Source organism: Chelonia mydas, chromosome 6 (assembly GCF_015237465.2).
Source record: "Chelonia mydas isolate rCheMyd1 chromosome 6, rCheMyd1.pri.v2, whole genome shotgun sequence".
Taxonomy (NCBI): domain Eukaryota; kingdom Metazoa; phylum Chordata; order Testudines; family Cheloniidae; genus Chelonia; species Chelonia mydas.
Genome location: NC_051246.2, coordinates 69429981 through 69451012, shown reverse-complemented (window position 1 = coordinate 69451012; position 21032 = coordinate 69429981). Strand labels below are relative to the sequence as shown.

Genomic DNA, 21032 nt, shown 5'->3' with positions numbered 1-21032 from the left:
TGTTTAGTGCTACAGGAGGAGCAATTTTAGGAAAAGTCCTGCTCAACCCATGCAATCTTGGAATGGATCATGTTCAGTCTGGTCAGCACCAAGAGCTGTATGGGGAAGGAGTGTGCTCATTGCAGATGGAATCTTTAAATATTAATACTGTCAGCCTCTAACAAACCTCTAATGAACATGTGCAAACTTCAATTTCTAGAGGCTTATAATTTAGCTAAATTTGGGCAGATATGTACAAATCAACAAGAGGCATATCCCCAATACTAAGGTGATCCACCTGCCAAATTTTGAATCCCTGCTCCAAACCACTGAGGCACTACAACTTCTGAATGAAGTTGTTGTAATATTTTAACACAGGAAAAACAAAAATTTCACTACTCTTTCTTGGAAATGGCTGATCCATTTTAGCTGAAACAAAAAAAAAAACAAAAACAAAAAATCAGACTGAGGCAGATGACTGGCACAGAAAATTTCAGCCCAAACAGTTTAAGTCTGGCAAAGTTACAATCAGTTGAATATAGGGCCTTATAATGGAATATGTTTGGCAACCTTAACCTATGTTGCTGCCAGCACTTCCTATAATACAATTGCACGAAAATCCTCAAACATGTATTTATTTAATTTTAATGATAATGAAAAAAATCTCCATAAAACACTAAGTTGGTCTTACAGTCAATTTTAGCTTGGATTTGCAAGGCACTGGATTTTGAAACTTATCAAACCAACGAACAGTTTAAGTAAATTTAATTCAGAAGCAACAGTGACAATATTTCAATTCAGTTTCTTATAATCCAAGCCATGAGACTATAATGAGAATCATATATAATGGCTAAATCCCCACAGAGTAGGCTGAAAGTTAACTCTACTGTGCACTAATCCTCAACTAGTGGGATGTGACTTACAAGTGGGTCATGTCCAATGGACTGAGAAAACAGAAAACCCTCCGGTCCCCTAAGGTCCGGCAGCAACTTGGGCAGTAGAGAGGAGGAACAAAAAAATTCAGCTTAAAGATTTATTCACTCAAATTCCCTTTCATACTCACTGAAAGATTCTTTTACCCAAGTAAAACTTTAACAACTAGTAATTTTATCTGTAAAATGCACCTTATAGCCAGGTGTCTCACAGCTTGGGTGTTACACCTTGTTTACCATTGAGATGTTTGTGGAAGAAGGCTTGGATTTGCTGCCAAGCATCCACTTGTGCCACAGAATGAGCTTTGGGCTCACCTCCCCAGATCACAGGACTGCCAACCAACAGGTGCATTGAGGCTGAGCACATTGGGGAAAAGGGGGGTTCAATATAATGCCCTGCTCCAGGGTAACAGACTATCTCAGGCTTTTCCTTTCCATGAGCCTGCAAACGATTGGAGGCTTCAGTAGCTAAGAATTCGCTCTTCCAGTTATGATCGTCCTTGCCAACAATGAACAGGAAGTGCCCCTCAGCTTTCTCCAATGGGATAAAGCTTTGATGGTCAGGCCCCTCTAGTGGGTTATTCAAGACATCCACAATATCTGCAATCCCAGACTTATCAAACTTGATGCGTTTCGGATTGAAGCCAAGAGGTGGAATGGTGATATCCTTGTAACGAAGCACTGCACCCACATTGGCCACAGAGCCATTGATGGTGACAGTGGCAGTAATGCCTTTTAAGAAGGAAGCCATGGAGATACATAGGTCACCACCTTTGGAGATTCCAAGTAACCCAATTCCAGGACCTTTAACCTGAGTGGGAGAGAAAGAGAGGTCAGTAGCATTGAATGGAAATTAATAATCTTACATTTCTATAGCACCTATTTTCCATTTGGATCTTTAAGGACTCAAACTCTGATAACTGTATGAACTTCATAGAAATCTATTCACCCTCTAGTGAATGCTGCCACATCTGGAGTGGGGTAGAGTGACTGTTTTTACATTGCAAAGTAATGGTATTACAGATAACTAATTAATATTAACTCCCAGGAGAAAAGTCACTTACTGAATCAGCAATACTCTTTCCTGTAGTAGCCTAGGTTTTCATTATAATTCTTCCATCCAAGTATTAGCTCAACCCAATTCTGCATAGTTTATGAGATCACCACAGCTTGAGGAATGGCTTCAACCTCACTTCTAAGGTAGAGGGGGTCCCTTGCATTTTAGCTGGGTTTGAGCTTACCATCAAAAAACAAAAAACACATACAAACAGATATACACATTTTAAAACAACTATATTCTAGGTTTTCTTCAGATCTAGTGTGTTGGTGAAGAGGAGGACATCTATACTGAATATTAATTCCCAGATAAAAACTATGATAAATTGGTGTTAAGACTGAGTACGTATTGGTATTTTAAAGAAAATACATTTCAGAGATGCTGTTGTAACCCACTGGACATGTGTGTTATACGTCCCACACTGTGCCTAAGGGAAAGAGGATGCAAGTTGTTTACAACTCCCAGCTATGGAACCTGGCTCTTTCGCTCAATCGGTAGATAGATTTGTACTTAGAACTCTGGAGGTCCCCAGTTGAATCCTGGTGTCAAGCAAGATGGCAGTTGTCACCCTAATTATTCTCACACCAAGTATTACAAGCCCAGGAAATTCAGAGTCAGGGTTCTACTTAAAGAAATCCAAACATATTAAGATATAGTAAAACACAGTTAAGGCACCCAAACAACTTTAACTCCAGTCTATATTGATGCAATACAATAACCATACATAATGACAGGTTTCAGAGTAACAGCCATGTTAGTCTGTATTCGCAAAAAGAAAAGGAGGACTTGTGGCACCTTAGAGACTAACCAATTTATTTGAGCATGAGCTTTCGTGAGCTACAGCTCACTTCATCGGATGCATACTGTGGAAACTGCAGAAGACATTATATACACAGAGACCATGAAACAATACCTCCTCCCACCCCACTCTCCTGCTGGTAATAGCTTATCTAAAGTGATCATCAAGTTGGGCCATTTCCAGCACAAATCCAGGTTTTCTCACCCACCCACCCCCCACACACACACAAACTCACTCTCCTGCTGGTAATAGCCCATCCAAAGTGACCACTCTCTTCACAATGTGTATGATAATCAAGGTGGGCCATTTCCTGCATAAATCCAGGTTCTCTCACCCCCTCACCCCCCTCCAAAAACCACACACACAAACTCACTCTCCTGCTGGTAATAGCCTATCCAAAGACAGACATGCCTACAGACAGCCCCCCAACCTGAAGCAAATACTCACCAGCAACCACATACCACACAACAGAACCACTAACCCAGGAACCTATCCTTGCAACAAAGCCCGTTGCCAACTGTGTCCACATATCTATTCAGGGGACACCATCACAGGGCCTAATAACATCAGCCACACTATCAGAGGCTCGTTCACCTGCACATCCACCAATGTGATATATGCCATCATGTGCCAGCAATGCCCCTCTGCCATGTACATTGGTCAAACTGGACAGTCTCTACGTAAAAGAATAAATGGACACAAATCAGATGTCAAGAATTATAACATTCATAAACCAGTCGGAGAACACTTCAATCTCTCTGGTCACGCAATCACAGACATGAAGGTCGCTATCTTACAACAAAAAACTTCAAATCCAGACTCCAGCGAGAAACTGCTGAATTGGAATTCATTTGCAAATTGGATACTATTAATTTAGGCTTAAATAGAGACTGGGAGTGGCTAAGTCATTATGCAAGGTAGCCTATTTCCCCTTGTTTTTTCCTACCCCCCGCCCCGCCCCCCACAGACGTTCTGGTTAAACTTGGATTTCTGCTGGAAATGGCCCACCTTGATTGTCATGCACATTGTGGGGAGAGTGGTCAGTTTGGATGAGCTATTGCCAGCAGGAGAGTGAGGGTGAGAGAAAACCTGCATTTGTGCTGGAAATGGCCCACCTTGATTATCGTGCACATTGTAGGGAGAGTGGTCACTTTGGATAAGCTATTACCAGCAGGAGAGTGAGTTTGTGTGTGTGTGTTTTTTGGGAGGGGGGGGGGGTGAGAAAACCTGTATTTGTGCTGGAAATGGCCCACCTTGATTTTCATGCACGTTGTAAGGAGAGTGGTCACTTTGGATAGGCTATTACCAGCAGGAGAGTGAGTTTGTGTGTGTGGTTTTTGGAGGGGGGTGAGAGAACCTGGATTTATGCAGGAAATGGCCCACCTTGATTATCATACACATTGTGAAGAGAGTGATCACTTTGGATGGGCTATTACCAGCAGGAGAGTGAGTTTGTGGGGGGGGGAGGGGGGGGTGAGAAAACCTGGATTTGTGCTGGAAATGGCCTAACTTGATGATCACTTTAGATAAGCTATTACCAGCAGGAGAGTGGGGTGGGAGGAGGTATTGTTTCATGGTCTCTGTGTATATAATGTCTTCTGCAGTTTCCACAGTATGCATCTGATGAAGTGAGCTGTAGCTCATGAAAGCTCATGCTCAAATAAATTGGTTAGTCTCTAAGGTGCCACAAGTACTCCTTTTCTTTTTGCGAATAACCATACAATTATAATTAGTGTACAATAGGGTTTGCAGCCCCAGATGAGATTTTTAAATTTTTAAAGATACTGTACATTCAATTTGTCCTCCCTCATAGTGTCATTGGTGGAAGCCACCCATGACTGGTTCTAGGGGTGGGTAGGAAGGGCAGTTGTCCTAGGCACCTTCTTCCAGGGGGTGCTGGCACAGATTGGCTTTTTTCCCCCCTCCACTCCAATTGGCTGGCCATTTTTGCTTTGCTGATTGGTTGGCCTTTTTTCCCCCCCTCCTTTCTCAGCTGCTTGGGAGAAGGCACCAAAAATGTTTTCCGTCCTGGCCAGCAAGGTGACTGCTGAAGGCAGCTTGGCTTCACTCTCATTGGGAAAATGAGAGATGGCAGCCATTTTAAAAGGGGCCAGTTCTTCATGAAATTCTCTGTACAACATCATTATTATTCTACTGCTTCTGAAGGAGAAATGTTCAGTTAATAATAATGCTAAAAATGAACATTAATCCCAAGAATGTTTCTTCAACTGTAGCTGATGCACAAGATTTCAGTGAGTTTTAACTACTCTGGAAGTTTGAAGAATCTGCATTATTCCATTAAGATAATTTGGCACAGAAAAAAAATTCTTAAAAGGGCCCATTTGTAATTAATTTTTATATCAAACTACTCACAATGTACTTGTAAAGAAAGAAATTTATGAGAATTTACTCAAAGAATAAGTGCTGTAATTTTGGGAAGGATACACTGCAATTTTCTTTAGAATAGCTGAATTGCTGCTTTTAGTGCAAAATACTCAACCATAATTATGGAACTGTAACTGGTGCTTCTAGAGTACTTTCCTATATAAACTTTTCCATTTATAAATGCAAATTCACAATAGTAAAAAACAGCATGATCTTGGAAGATAGCCAACCTGGTTAAAATATTTGTAAAAGGTTTAATCGAACTCCATAATGATTCCAGAGTGGTCATCAAGTGTAAGACACTCAAATACGAACACTTAACTAAAGACTGTGCCATAGTTTACTAAGATTACTCTCCTTCACCACCTGTTTCACCACTAGCATAAGTGGCTGCAACTCCACTGGCTTCAAAGAACTAGAGGAAGGGGTTAAATTATGCAGGGCCTTCAAAAGATGAAGGACATGGAATTTTAACATGATAGAAAATATAATGGGGGAAGGAGGCACTGACGGCATTCAAAGAGGGTGAGGCATCCTGTGCTCAGCCTGGTGGGAGAGAAATGGGATTTCACCGATATATTGGGTAGATTAGAATGGCTCTAGTGGTTGTGGCTATTATGAATCGTACAAAGACAAGGCCTCAAAATATCAATCACCAGGTACTGGAAACAAATGCAGTCCCAGAATACAAAATTTTAACATTTAGTAGTGACCATAACAGCTTCTTAAACTAAAAGGCAATAATTTGGTGTTTGTGGACTTCCTTGAACTGTGGATCACAGAAGCTTGCCATGCATAAAAACACTGTGTCATGGCCAATCTACAAAACAATAAAAATTAAACTCCTTTTGGAAGCTTGAGAATCTCTGGCAACAGCCCTCAAAAGAAACAGACACAACTTCAGTAGAATTTGATATCAGCATGTGGGTGGGTGATCTGGGGGGGGCCCTCAGTAAGACACCCTCCAGGAAATGGTACCAGCTAAACTGCAAAGCTCAAACTGACCAGTCATAGAGGATTAACAATACAAGTTGTTTACAATGGACTTTGATAGAGCTGAGATTTTAAGCACAGCAGTTGTGTATCACATATTGCTTTACAACAGTCTTATGATGAGCGCTCCCTGTATCATGGGAACACCCATGAATAAACTGACCTGTGAGTGTTGCAACATATAGTTCACAGCTTCCTCAAAATACTCTAGATGGAATTCCTTCATATCTTTGGGGAGATCTTCATAGCCATAGTAAGCCAGAGCCAGTGTGGCAAAGCCATGATTGGCTAGAAGGCTTGCCCGATATTCAGGAAGGCCCCCCCCAGTACCATATAGGTCAATGATTCCAGGAAAGGGGCCATCTTCTGTAGGAGACCAAATAAAGGGAGGTAATTAGCTCAAAATTCTTCCTTTACATTTCAAATTTCATACCATTTGGTCTTTACCTTGCTCTAAAATTTTTTATTTTTTTTTTTAAAAGGAAAGCTACAAGATTAAGGTTCACTAGCGTTCTCCATAAACTACTAAATACTTCAGAGATTATAATAGAAAGCCTGCTATGTCATGTGCAGGTCTGGATAATAATACATATTCTTGAAATTACTGAAGAAACCAAGGATTATTTGACAAAAGCCATTATTGATTGTGATTTCCCCCACATGTCTATCCTATGATTTAGGTGCCATAGATTGTTAAAAACCAGAAATCTTTATTATTCAATAAAATTACCAAAAAGAAAAAAAATCAACCATATCGCAGACACAAGTCTTCAATTCCTTTAAACCTTCATCTGTCTCTAGGCCCTGGTCTACACTAGGAGTTGAGGTCGAATTTAGCAGCGTTAAATCGATTTAACCCTGCACTCGTCCAGACGATGAAGCCCTTTTTTTCGACTTAAAGGGCTCTTAAAATCGATTTCCTTACTCCACCTCTGACAAGGGGATTAGCGTTTAAATCGGCCTTGCCAGGTCAAATTTGGGGTACTGTGGACGCAATTAGACGGTATTGGCCTCCGGGAGCTATCCCAGAGTGCTTTACTGTGACCGCTCTGGACAGCACTCTCAACTCAGATGCGCTGGCCAGGTAGACAGGAAAAGGCCCGCAAACTTTTGAATTTCAGTTTCCTGTTTGCATGGTCACCTGCAGCTTGCCACGCTAGCCAGAGCTCATCAGCAGAGGTGACCATGATGGAGTCCCAGAATCGCAAAAGAGCTCCAGCATGGACCGAACGGGAGGTATGGGATCTGATCGCTATATGGGGAGAGGATTCCGTGCTATCAGAACTCCGTTACAGTTTTCAAAATGCCAAAACATTTGTCAAAAATCTCCCAGGGCATGAAGGACAGAGGCCATAACAGGGACCTGAAGCAGTGCCACGTGAAATTTAAGGAGCTGAGGCAAGCCTACCAGAAAACCAGAGAGGCAAACGGCCGCTCCGGGTCAGAGCCCCAAACATGCCGCTTCTATGATGAGCTGCATGCCATTTTAGGGGGTTCAGCCACCACTACCCCAGCCGTGTTGTTTGACTCCTTCAATGGAGATGGAGGCAACACAGAAGCACGTTTTGGGGACAAGGAAGATGATGATGAAGTTGTAGATAGCTCACAGCAAGCAAGCGGAGAAACCGGTTTTCCCGACAGCCAGAAACTGTTTCTCACCCTGGACCTGGAGCCAGTACCCCCCGAACCCACCCAAGGCTGCCTCCCGGACCCGCCAGGCGGAGAAGGGACCTCCGGTGAGTGTATCTTTTAAAATACTATACATGGTTTAAAAGCAAGCATGTGAAAGGATTAATTTGCCCTGGCATTTGCGGCTCTCCTGGATGTACTCCCAAAGCCTTTGCAAAAGGTTTCTGGGGAGGGCAGCTTATTCCGTCCACCATGGCAGGACACTTTACCACACCAGGCCAGTAGCACATACTCGGGAATCATTGTAGAACAAAGCATTGCAGTGTATGTTTGCTGGCGTTCAAACAACATCCGTTCTTTATCTCTCTATGTTATCCTCAGCAGTGTGATATCATTCATGGTCACCTGGTTGAAATAGGGTGCTTTTCCTAAGGGGACATTCAAAGGTGGCCGTTCCTGCTGGGCTGTTTGCCTGTGGCTGAACAGAAATGTTCCCCGCTCTTAGCCGGGGGGAGGGGAGAGGGGCTAGCCACGTGGTGGGGGGAGGCAAAATGCGACCTTGGAACGAAAGCACATGTGCTGTGTATGTAATGTTAACAGCAAGGTTTACCGTGAAAGAGTGTACCCATTGTTCTAGAAAATGTGTCTTTTTAAATACCACTGTCCCTTTTTTTTTCCTCCACCAGCTGCATGTGTTTCAAGAATCACAGGATTTTCTCCTTCCCAGAGGCTAGTGAAGATTAGAAGGCGAAAAAAAACACACTTGTGATGAAATGTTCTCTGAGCTCATGCTGTCCTCCCACACTGACAGAGCACAGACGAATGCGTGGAGGCAGACAATGTCAGAGTGCAGGAAAGCACAAAATGACCGGGAGGAGAGGTGGCGGGCTGAAAAGAGGGCTGAAGCTGAAAGGTGGTGGCAGCGTGATGAGAGGAGGCAGGATTCAATGCTGAGGCTGCTGGAGCATCAAACTAATGCGCTCCAGCATTTGGTTGAGCTGCAGGAAAGGCAGCAGGAGCACAGACCTCCGCTACAGCCCCTGTGTAACCAACCGCCCTCTTCCCCAAGTTCCATAGCCTCCTCACCCAGACGCCCAAGAACGCGGTGGGGAGGCCTCCGGCCACCCAGCAACTCCACCCCAGAGGATTGCCCAAGCAACAAAAAGCTGGCATTCAATAAGTTTTAAACTTTTAAAGTGCTGTGTGTCCTTGTCATTCCCTCCTCCACCACCTCTCCTGGTGCTTCTCTCCTCCACCACCCCTCCCAGGCTACCTTGGCAGTTATCCCCCTATTCGTGTGATGAATTAATAAGGAATGCATGAACGTGAAGCAACAATGACTTTATTGCCTCTGCAAGTGGTGATCGAAGGGAGGAGGGGAGGGTGGTTAGCTTACAGGGAAGTAGAGTGAACCAAGGGGCGGGGGGTTTCATCAAGGAGAAACAAACAGAACTTTCACACCGTAGCCTGCAGTCATGAAACTGGTTTTCAAAGCTTCTCTGATGCGCACTGTGCCCTCCTGTAGTCTTCTAACTGCCTTGGTGTCTCGCTGCGCGTAACCAGCGGCCAGGCAATTTGCCTCAACCTCCCACACCGCCATAAACGTCTCCCTCTTACTCTCACAGATATTGTGGCGTGCACAGCAAGCAGTAATAACAGTGGGAATATTGGTTTCGCTGAGGTCTAACCGAGTCAGTAAACTGCGCCAGCGCGCCTTTAAACGTCCAAATGCACATTCTACCACCATTCTGCACTTGCTCAGCCTGTAGTTGAACAGCTCCTGACTACTGTCCAGGCTGCCTGTGTATGGCTTCATGAGCCATGGCATTAAGGGGTAGGCTGGGTCCCCAAGGATAACTATAGGCATTTCAACATCCACAACCGTTATTTTCTGGTCTGGGAATAAAGTCCCTTCCTGAAGCTTTTGAAACAGACCAGAGTTCCTGAAGATGCGAGCGTCATGTACCTTTCCTGGCCATCCCAGGTTGGTGTTGGTGAAACGTCCCTTGTGATCCACCAGTGCTTGCAGCACTATTGAAAAGTACCCCTTGCGGTTTATGTACTCGCCGGCTTGGTGCTCCGGTGCCAAGATAGGGATATGGGTTCCCTCTATGGCCCCACCACAGTTAGGGAATCCTATTATAGCAAAGCCATCCACTATGACCTGCACATTTCCCAGGGTCACTACCCTTGATATCAGCAGATCTTTGATTGCGCTAGCTACTTGCATCACAGCAGCCTCCACAGTAGATTTGCCCACTCCAAATTGATTCCCGACTGACCGGTAGCTGTCTGGCATTGCAAGCTTCCGCAGGACTATTGCCACTCGCTTCTCAACTGTGAGGGCTGCTCTCATTTTGGTATTCATGCGCTTCAGGGCAGGGGAAAGCAAGTCGCAAAGTTCCATGAAAGTGCCCTTACGCATGCGAAAGTTTCGCAGCCATTGGGGATCGTCCCAGACCTGCAACACTACACGGTCCCACCAGTCTGTGCTTGTTTCCCGGGCCCAGAATTGGCGTTCCACGGCATGAACCTGCCCCATTAGCACCATGATGCCTGCATTGCCAGGGCCCATGGTTTGAGAGAAGTCTGTGTCCATGTCCTCATCACTCTCGTCACCGCACTGACGTCGCCTACTCGCCCGGTTTCGCTTTGCCAGGTTCTGGTGCTGCATATACTGCTGGATAATGCGTGTGGTTTTTAATGTGCTCCTAATTCCCAGAGTGATCTGAGCGGGCTCCATGCTTGCCGTGGTATGGCATCTGCACAGAAAAAAGGTGCGGAACGATTGTCTGTCGTTGCTTTCACAGAGGGAGGGAGGGCCTGATGACATGTACCCAGAACCACCTGCGACAATGTTTTTTGCCCCATCAGGCATTGGGATCTCAACCCAGAATTCCAATGGGCAGCAGAGACTGCGGGAACTGTGGGATAGCTACCCACAGTGCAACACTCCAGAAGTCGACGCTAGCCTCGGTACTGTGGAAGCACTTCATCGAGTTAATGCACTTAATGCACTTAGAGCATTTTGTGTGGGGACACACACAATCGACTATTTAAAAACGATTTCTAAAAAAACGACTTCTATAAATTCGACCTAATTTCATAGTGTAGACTCATAGATTCATAGATATTTAGGTCAGAAGGGACCATTATGATCATCTAGTCTGACCTCCTGCACAACGCAGGCCACAGAATTTCACCCACCACTCGTACAAAAAAACCTCACACCTATATCTGTGCTATTGAAGTCCTCAAATCGTAGTTTAAAGACTTCAAGGAGCAGAGAATCCTCCAGCAAGTGACCCATGCCCCATGCTACAGAGGAAGGCGAAAAACCTCCAGGGCCTTCCAATCTGCCCTGGAGGAAAATTCCTTCCCGACCCCAAATATGGCAATCAGCTAAACCCTGAGCATATGGGCAAGATTCATCAGCCAGATACTACAGAAAATTCTTTCCCGGGTAACTTGGATCTTACCCCATCTAATAACCCATCACAGGCCATTGGGCCTATTTACCATGAATATTTAATTACCAAAACCATGTTATCCCATCATACCATCTCCTCCATAAACTTATCAAGTTTAATCTTAAAGCAAGATAGATCTTTTGCCCCCACTACTTCCCTCGGAAGGCTATTCCAAAACTTGACTCCTCTGATGGTTAGAAACCTTCATCTAATTTCTAATCTAAATTTCCTAGTGGCCAGTTTATATCCATTTGTTCTTGTGTCCACATTGGTACTGAGTTTAAATAATTCCTCTCCCTCTCTGGTATTTATCCCTCTGATATATTTATAGAGAGCAATCATATCTCCCCTCAACCTTCTTTTAGTTAGGCTAAACAAGCCAAGCTCCCTGAGTCTCCTTTCATAAGACAAGTTTTCCATTCCTCGGATCATCCTAGTAGCCCTTCTCTGTACCTGTTCCAGTTTAAATTCATCCTTCTTAAACATGGGAGACCAGAACTGCACACAGTATTCCAGGTGAGGTCTCACCAGTGCCTTGTATAACGGTACTAAAACCTCCTTATCCCTACTGGAAATACCTCTCCTGATGCATCCCAAGACCACATTAGCTTTTTTCACAGCCATATCACATTGGCAGCTCATAGTCATCCTATGATCAACCAATACTCCAAGGTCCTTTTCCTCCTCTGTTACTTCTAGTTGATGCGTCTCTAGCTTATAACTAAAATTCTTGTTATTAATCCCTAAATGCATGACCTTACACTTCTCACTATTAAATTTCATACTATTCCTATTACTCCAGTTTACAAGGTCATCCAGATCCTCCTGTAGGGTATCCCTGTCCTTCTCTAAATTGGCAATACCTCCCAGCTTTGTATCATCCGCAAACTTTATTAGCACACTCCCACTTTTTGTGCCCAGGTCAGTAATAAAAAGATTAAATAAGATTGGTCCCAAAACTGATCCTTGAGGAACTCCACTGGTAACCTCCCTCCAGCTTGACAGTTCACCTTTCAATAGGACCCGTTGTAGTCTCCCCTTTAACCAATTCCCTATCCACCTTTCAATTTTCCTATTGATGCCCATCTTATCCAATTTAACTAATAATTCCCCATGTGGCACAGTATCAAACGCCTTACTAAAATCCAAGTAAATTAGATCCACTGCGTTTCCTTTGTCTAAAAAATCTGTTACTTTCTCAAAGAAGGAGATCAGGTTGGTTTGGCACGATCTACCTTTTGTAAAACCATGTTGTATTTTGTCCCATTTACCATTGACTTCAATGTCCTTAACTACCTTCTCCTTCAAAATTTTTTCCAAGACCTTGCATACTACAGATGTCAAACTAACAGGCCTATAATTACTCGGATCACTTTTTTTCCCTTTCTTAAAAACAGGAACTATGTTAGCAATTCTCCAATCATACGGTACAACCCCTGAGTTTACAGATTCATTAAAAATTCTTGCTAATGGGCTTGCAATTTCTTGTGCCAATTCTTTTAATATTCTTGGATGAAGATTATCTGGGCCCCCCGATTTAGTCCCATTAAGCTGTTTGAGTTTCGCTTCTACCTCAGATATGGTGATGTCTACCTCCATATCCTCATTCCCATTTGTCATGCTACCATTATCCCTAAGATCCTCTTTAGTCTTATTAAAGACTGAGGCAAAGTAATTGTTTAAATATTGGGCCATGCCTAGATTATCCTTGACCTCCACTCCATCCTCAGTTTTTAGCGGTCCCACTTCTTCTTTCTTTGTTTTCTTCCTATTTATATGACTATAGAACCTTTTACTATTGGTTTTAATTCCCTTTGCAAGGTCAAACTCCACTTGACTTTTAGCCTGTCTCACTTTATCCCTACATATTCTGACCTCAATAAGGTAGCTTTCCTTACTGATCCCTCCCTTCTTCCACTCCCTATATGCTTTCTGCTTTTTCTTAATTACCTCTCTAAGATGCTTGCTCATCCAGCTCGGTCTACAACTCCTGCCTATGAATTTTTTCCCCTTTCTTGGGATGCAGGCTTCCGATAGCTTCTGCAGCTTTAATTTAAAATAATCCCAGGCCTCCTCTACCTTTAAACCCATAAATTCTTCAGTCCAATCCACTTCCCTAACTAATTTTCTTAATTTTTGAAAGTCAGCCCTTTTGAAATCAAAAACCGTAGTTGCAGATTTATTTTTGTTAATCCTTCCGTTCAGTTTGAAGTGAATTAGCTCATGATCACTTGAGGCAAGATTATCCCCTACAACCATTTCCTCTATGAGGTCCTCATTACTCACCAAGACCAAATCTAAAATGGCATCCCCTCTAGTCGGTTCAGCAACTACTTGCTGAAGGAATCCATCAGCTATCGCATCTAGGAAAATCTGAGCCCTATTATTATTACTAGCACTCGTCCTCCAGTCTATATCTGGGAAGTTAAAGTCTCCCATGATCACACAGTTTCCATTAGTATTTACTTTATTAAAAACATTAAAAAGGGCTCTATCCATATCCAAATTAGATCCCGGCGGTCTATAGCACACCCCAAGCACTATCCCAGGGGAGGCTCTAATAGTTTTCTTCCCCAATTTAATTTTTGCCCAGACAGACTCAGTCATATCCATTTCATCGCTTCTTATTTCTTTACATTCTATCTCATCATTGATATACAGTGCTACTCCACCACCTTTACCTTTATTTCGGTCTTTCCTAAACAGCACATACCCTTCAATACCTGTAGCCCAGTCATGACTACTATTCCACCAGGTCTCAGTTATACCTATAATATCTGGTTTCACTTCCTGCACCAGTAACTCTAGTTCCTCCATTTTGTTACCTAGGCTCCTTGCATTAGTGTACAAACATCTTAATTTTTGCTGTTTGGCCTCACTCACATTCTGTACCCTATTAGGCACGGTTATTTTACTACCAGTATAACCTATTAGACTTGTATCTACACTGCCCTTCCTCCTACCTACGGCTGTATCCACTCTTACTTCATTTTCTTTCCACTCTATGGTAAATTCTGGCGTGGAGATTACCTGGACATCTCCCAACCATCTCCCCCAAATTCCTAGTTTAAAGCTCTCTTAATCAGTTGTGCCAGCCTCCATCCTAGAAGTCTATTTCCTTCCCTACTCAGATGAAGTCCATCCCGAGAGAACTGTCCTCTATCCATGAACGCCTCCCAGTGGCCATACATCCCAAAGCCCTCCTTATAGCACCACTGCCTAAGCCATCTATTGATAGTCATAATCTTGTCACACCTTTGTTGCCCTTCTCTAGGAACAGGCAGAATCCCACTAAAGATCACATGAGCCTCAATTTCCTTAAGCGTCCTCCCCAGCCTAGCATAGTCTCCCTTAATACTTTCCAGCGAGAATTTAGCCGTATCATTTGTTCCCACATGAAGGATAATTAGGGGATTCTTTCCCGCTCCCTTTAGAATCCTTTTCAACCTCAGGTCTACATCCCGTATCTTAGCACCTGGAAGACAGCACACCCTCCTATTTTCTGGATCAGCTCTGGTTACAGGCCTATCTATTCTTCTCAGTAAAGAGTCCCCAATCACATAGACCTGCCTTTTCCTAGTGACGGTGCTATTCTCCAGTCTATCCCCTGTTCCCTCTGGCTGCAAGTTCTTTCCATTCCCATTCTCCCTTGTAATCCTTTTTAACCCATCCTGTATCCTCCTGGGGCTCATATTTGGTGTAATCTCCATTAACTCTTCCCCTTTTCCTATAGGACTAACCGCTCTTCTCTTCTTCCTTGCCCTGTCACCATCAGTGACTACCTGCTGAGCCCCTTCTTCATTTTCCAACTCTGCAAACCTATTCTTAAGCTCTATTTCTCCTTCACCAGCCCATCTTTTCCTCTGCCTAGTTCTTTTAGTCACATGCTTCCACTGACCACTTTCCTCACCCAGTCTCCCCTCAGAATTCCCTAGTCCTGCTTCCATCTGCAAGTCTGAGCTTTTCCCTTCAGATACCTCATGTCTTTGCTCCATAATCTGCTCAAACCCCTTCCTAAACTCTACCAGACTTTCCACCTGCATCTCCAAACCTCGGATCTTTTCCTCCATCAGCTCTATCAGACGGCACTTCATGCAGACAAAACTCTTACCAGGTGCCCCCTCCAGGATCATGTACATACCACAGCTTCCACATCCAGTCATCTTCATTGTGTCTTCTGCCACATGGGTCACTCCCACTGCCACCTCTGTATCTGTCATCGCCTTCCCACCTAAATCCTGTTAATCTGGGAAACACAAACCACACCAAAACACCACCACCCACAGCAAAACCAAACCCCACACAAGCACCACAAGACAAACTCCCACTCAAACTCCCCTGTTTACAGCTCTGTTTGCTGGCTCCTGGGCCGCTGCAGCTGTCTGTGCCGCTGCCTGACTGGCTGCTACCTTTATAGGACCCCTAGTCAGTGAAGCCCCGCCCCCTAATCAGGGCTCAGCTTCTCTCCCAGCACAAAGCCCCTACACATACAAATACTACCAATACAAAACCAAACAAACACAAATACCTTCTCCTCCAACAGAACTCCCACTCAAACTCCCCTGTTTACAGCTCTGTTTGCTGGCTCCTGTGCCGCTGACACCCCCTTGCCCCATCCTTAGAGAAAGCCTCAGAAACAGATGGTTCTTGCAATGGGTAATCAAATCCAACATCTAGTACACCAAGACAGAAGACAGGTTTCAGAGACGTGGACTTCACTGAGAACATGCCATTACCTCCCTTTTATAATCAGGTGGTGAGTGTTAGCTGGAGTCCCTCATGTGTTATTAAATATTAACTTTTATCATTTTTGTACGTTAAACACTTAATTCTATTATATGCATTTTTATTCTGTGTATCTATTTATTGCCCTACATATATTTAAATTAAAAAGTTCTTTGTCCTTCAATTAAACATAATGCGTGAAGGGAAAAGGAACTTTATAATGGAATGTGTGTAATCTTTTAACACTAGTTTTTACCCTGCCTTTACTAATATAGTCCAGGTGTCCAGGGAAAATAGCCCTCAAACTACTAAGTGTCTACAGAAGTAGGTTATAAACAAAACTGGATGATTGATAAGGGATATTTGTTACTGCACATGTTTTATGTAATGGAGGAAATAAGGATCCATTGAAAGACGTTTATAAACTTAGTAAGAACTGCTGGTTGTCACAGCTCTCAGTAATAATGACCGAATTAGAATTCCCTTTGGCTTACTGATCATGTAACCTAAAGATACCATAAAAGAAAGCTCATAAGTAATTAGGTACAATGAAAATGTCAAAACAGAACACATAGTGCAATTAATTGTTGGAAAGTATTTTTCCTCCAAAAAGAAGGAGTTTTTGTCTCACACTCTATAAAATGACAGAGGTTTGGGGACTTGGATTGGGAACTAACAATACCAGCATTCCACTGAGTACACAGGAAGGGACCAAATTACCTTCTCTTCACCATCTGTGGGGTGGTAAAGTAAGTCTTCCTGTATTCTGTGTAGTGCTGTACTAATCTGATTTATAATCTTTGATTAAATAATTCCATTTGAGCCTATTTGACAATCTCAAATTATTAAATTCAAACACACAACACATTCCTGCAGTGGCCATGGTATGACATGGGAAGAGTTGGTATCTTATATACTCTATATCCCAAACCATTAAGTACAGCCTTACACAGAAAGACCTGTATTCAGATAATTTTTATGTTAGATAAATTTCTGGATATCACTGGTGAGGTCTGCATGCAAAAGAAAAGGATGCAGTCTCCTCATCAAGTATAAATGATTAAAAAGTGGACTTCACTTCCCATGGCATGTGAAGAGCAACTGTAGACTTCAGAAAGACCCCAAGGTTAAGAATCTGAGAAATAAAGAGTGAGCATACCCCACCCGTCAAGGCTACTAATATAATTTCTGGCACCCTCTTGGCTGGATTGAGTTTCAGTCCATCCCTCATCTTTGCCACAGTCTTTGTTAATCATGGCCTAGGATACTTCACCAAACTAACAAGTCAAAAAGAGATGTAAATATATAGAAAACTAGTTATTGAAGACATAGCTCAACCCTCTTTATCCCCCATACTTCCTCACTAACCTCCTGAACACCTCCACCCGCCTGTCGCCTGCCGGGATGTCCTGCCCAGCTGGGGCAGCCCTCCTCGGTGCAGGACATTACAGTCACAAGTAAAGGTTGTAGTAAAGGTAAAGTGCCCCACACTTTGAGGGCCTCTGCCATAGTCAGTGGTTAGGACGCTCACTGGAGAGCTGACAGATTCCCCATTGAAATCCCTTATCAGGCAGAAGGGTGAACTGAACCAGGGTCTCCCACATCATAGGTAACCACAGGATAAAGATTTATGAAGGAGACCACTGCAGATGCCCTTGCCACCTCCCTTCCCCGTTGTTTTGTATGGCGTTAGCCATGCTCACAGTATGGAGTGAGTGAAGCCTACTAGACCTCTACCTTCCATTCCACATCAGTATAAACAGTTTATTCTGGAAGCTGGCTGCTGAAAACTCTTGCGTGTGTGGTGTTTATACTCTATTAGAGTGACATTATGTGCGGCCTTGCCGGGGCTAGGGGCTCTGCTTCTGGACGCGGGAGGGGCTGCTTTGGGGCGGCACTTTAACGCGAAGCATGTTTTTGGATGGCTCTGGGCCACTCTCTTCTGGCGGGGGGCAGGGTTGTTTGTAACATTCAGCAGGGGGGAGAGGGGCTCCCCGGGACTCCGTCTGGAAATTAGGCGGGAAATCCCGACGCCCTGTGGAATGTGGGACTCAGCAGGCTGAGGGGCCGCGCCCTGCCCGGCTGCCGGGGGAAGCCCCGAGGAGGGAGGTGTAGGGGCAGTACCCGGTTACTCACCAGGAGGCAGGAAGAGTGTGGCCCGGATCCTCCCCTCTCGCACCGGGATCCTCCTCACCCCTTCCCGCAGGAAGCTCCGCTCGTGGGCACCCCTGGCCAGCAGCCGGCTGGGGAGGGGCCCGTGGCCCTCGAACACCTCCAGCTCCAGGCAGAAGGGGCTTTGCACATCCCGCTTCACCAGCCGTCTGAAGGGTTTCTGGGGCTGCAGGGACCAGAGCAGCCCCATGGGGTCCAGGCCGGAGAAGCTGCCTCCCGGCAGCGCTGGGGAGCGGGTGAGCTCCAGCTCCCCGCTGCTCTCTGCCTGGTAGAGGGCGCAGGACTGGAAGAGCTCGCCCCCCTCGTCCTGCAGAGACAGACGGAGAGTGACCTCCTGCTGCGGGCACAGCCCGCGCACGGTGATAGCCAGCGGCTCATCGAACAGGCTGCGTGGGGCGGGCGAGAACTGAACGCTGGGCGCCATGGTGGTGGCGGCGGCGGCGGCTCCCAGTGCCCGGGCTGGGCTGCGCCTGAGCACGTGGTGGCAGGATCGGTGCAGCAGCCTCTGCAGCATCCTCTGCGCGCAGAACGTACCAGCGCTGCGCAGCGTGCGCCGGGCGGCTAATGCCATGGCTAATGTCAGGCCGCCCCGCCAGCAGCGCGAGAGGACTGACTCCCCGACCACTTCCCGCGCAGGGGTGGTGCTTGGGTGAGTGCCGGTGGGTGGGGCGGGGACTGGCTCTAGTGCAGCACGGATGGCAGCCTTCTTCCTCTCATAGAATATCGGGGTTGGAAGAGACATCAGGAGGTCATCTAGTCCAACCCCCTGCTCAAAGCAGGACCAATCTCCGCTGTGGAAGAGCCAGTATGGAGGAGGTTTTTGGTTGGTCACAACAGGATCTTTCTTTTACAACTGGGCCCCGTGCCACCCTTGGCTGTTTGGTGGACTGTTATTTATTTCTCTTCCGGTTGTTGTGGCACCATGTCATTCTGATCTGTTCTGAATTACATTGCATTATTTTCTTTCTTTAACACGTGTAAAAAGTTTTGTTTTAAAGTGTGTTATAGTGTTAAAATGAATTAACATAAGTAGTTGAAACACCGAATTAAATCTGTCCTTTGAAAAGGTCTTTATATAATGTAGTTAGTAACTACACCTCATTCTTTCTTGCCCCTCTGATGCATTCCAAATTGTGAGCGCTTCCTAGGGAAACATCAATAGAGGCAGTTTCTCCTGAGAGAGTCCATCTGCATTTGTGGTTATGGAAATACTGAAATGGTGTCAGGACGTTCTGAAAATTGCTTTGAATTTTTAAAAATTGTATATATATATATTTCTTTGTTCCCAATACCTCAAATAACTATCTCTGTAGTTTGCCCAGTAGTTGCTCTGTCTGTATCTGAAAATTCAGATTTTTTTGTCTGGGGTGCAGGTGTGCTCTCCAGCATACATCCCAAGAGTTAACACCCACCTACATATGTCATTCCAGGGTGACACTCTCCAGCAAGCAGTTCAGTCCTGATGAGGATTTTATCAGGGGCTCCCGTGTGTCTAGGAACCAACCTTAAGAGAAGGGTCACTAAATAGTTTTTAAAAGTTCCAGAACTTGTTGCATGTGAGAGAGGGGCCAGGTTTGGCATCAGCAAGGTCAATTTTGATAATCTCTCCCAATCTGCAAACTCTTGAGTTTGACCAGGCCTATGTGAAGCTCATGGCAATACAGTAGTTGGGGTAACACAGTATTTCTGAGACAATGAGACTAGACCTTTTAACAGAAATACTACCAACAAATCTAAATATAGTAATTAAAACCTATGATCCGCAGTATGGTCACAGATTCATTTTATTTTATTTTTTTGCCTCAAATGGAAAAATAGCAATAAGGCACTGCATTATTTTGGTAAGCTATGATTGAAGAAGTATCAACCTACCATTCCATCAAAATGATTTACAGGATGGTTTGGCCAGAAATTGGCCAAGTGCACAGAGTCATTAGCCTTAGTACATCCTTCTCATGTGGACCAAATAGACTATAGCAGGGGTTCTCAAACTTCATTGCACCATGACCCCCTTCTCCCAACAAAAATTACTACAGGACCCCATGAGGGGGGACCGAAGCCTGAGCCCGCCCAAGCTCTGCCACTCCGGGTGGGGGTGGGGGACAAAACCAAAGCCCAAGGGCTTCAGCCCCAATCATGTGGCCTGTAACCTGAGCCCTGCTGCCCAGGGCTAAAGCCCTCGGGTTTGGGCTTTGGTCTTGGGCCCCAGCCGTGGTGACCCCTTTAAAATGGGCTCATGACCCACTTTGGGGTCCTGACCCACAGTTTGAGAACCTCTGGAATAGAGCATAAACCAAACGTAAAATGCAGTCAAGATAAACAGTCTGGAGTATTGGATTCCACATAACATAACAAACTATTAAACATATACCCAGAAATCTACAGTCTTACACCGTATAACTACCTCAACTAAGCAGTCCCACTTTTAACTTGTATATCTGTCAGATAAACAAAATCCCAATAACTCCAAAGACAACACTGGGACCAAATTCAAGCGAGTGCAACTCTGTGGACTTCAGTGGAATCACAACCATTTACATCAGAACTGAACATGGCCTATTAACATACATAACTATAAAAACAATACATAAGATATTTGACCTGAGGCTTTTCATGGTACACCTACACTGGACTAAAAGACCTGCAGCATGGCTGCTGCAGGCCTGGGTGAGCTAACTCAGGCTCACGGGGCTTGGGCTGTGGGGCTAAAAATTGGGCTTGGGCTAATGCAGGGGTCTCAAACACGCAGCCCACGGAGTTATTTCCTGCAGCCCGCCATAGGCGCTGACTCCAACGGCAACCAAGCTCCCCTCCCCCCCAGCTATCCCTTCTCTCCCTGAGCGCGTGGCAACCCCACTCCTCTGCCTACCTCCCAGCGCTTAGGACTTTCC

The 21032-nt window shown here is 44.8% G+C and overlaps 2 protein-coding genes across 3 annotated transcripts in view; one reads left to right on the top strand and one right to left on the bottom strand.

Annotated features, from left to right (window-relative positions):
* Positions 1 to 598: 598 nt before the first annotated feature.
* On the bottom strand, positions 599 to 18860 carry LOC102943760 (acyl-coenzyme A thioesterase 1). Of its 2 annotated transcripts, none has more exons than XM_037900356.2 (3): positions 18106 to 18860; positions 6309 to 6511; positions 599 to 1722 (listed from the first exon to the last, which is right to left on the bottom strand). In XM_037900356.2, exons 1-3 carry the CDS (start codon positions 18710 to 18712, stop codon positions 1120 to 1122), a joined length of 1413 nt encoding a protein of 470 aa, XP_037756284.1. In that variant the 5' UTR covers positions 18713 to 18860; the 3' UTR covers positions 599 to 1119. The 2 variants fall into 2 exon arrangements, with proteins under 2 accessions (XP_037756284.1, XP_037756285.1); XM_037900357.1 differs by lacking the exon at positions 18106 to 18860 and adding an exon at positions 15386 to 15437.
* The window catches only part of HEATR4 (HEAT repeat containing 4), a 63955-nt gene continuing 61600 nt past the window's right edge, over positions 18678 to 21032 (top strand). Inside the window, exon 1 of the mRNA XM_043548680.1 lies at positions 18678 to 18790. Within this exon, the coding sequence (XP_043404615.1) occupies positions 18706 to 18790 (85 nt within the window). The 5' untranslated portion in view covers positions 18678 to 18705. The remainder of the gene's footprint in view (positions 18791 to 21032) is intronic.

Coding starts and splice junctions, on each gene's coding strand:
- LOC102943760 (XM_037900356.2), bottom strand. CDS start 18,712: ATGGCATTAGCCGCCCGGCGCACGCTGCGCAGCGCTGGTACGTTCTGC. Junction 6,512..18,105: donor CACACTCTTCCTGCCTCCTG/GTGAGTAACCGG, acceptor GGTCTCCTACAG/AAGATGGCCCCTTTCCTGGA. Junction 1,723..6,308: donor ATATGTTGCAACACTCACAG/GTCAGTTTATTC, acceptor TCTCCCACTCAG/GTTAAAGGTCCTGGAATTGG.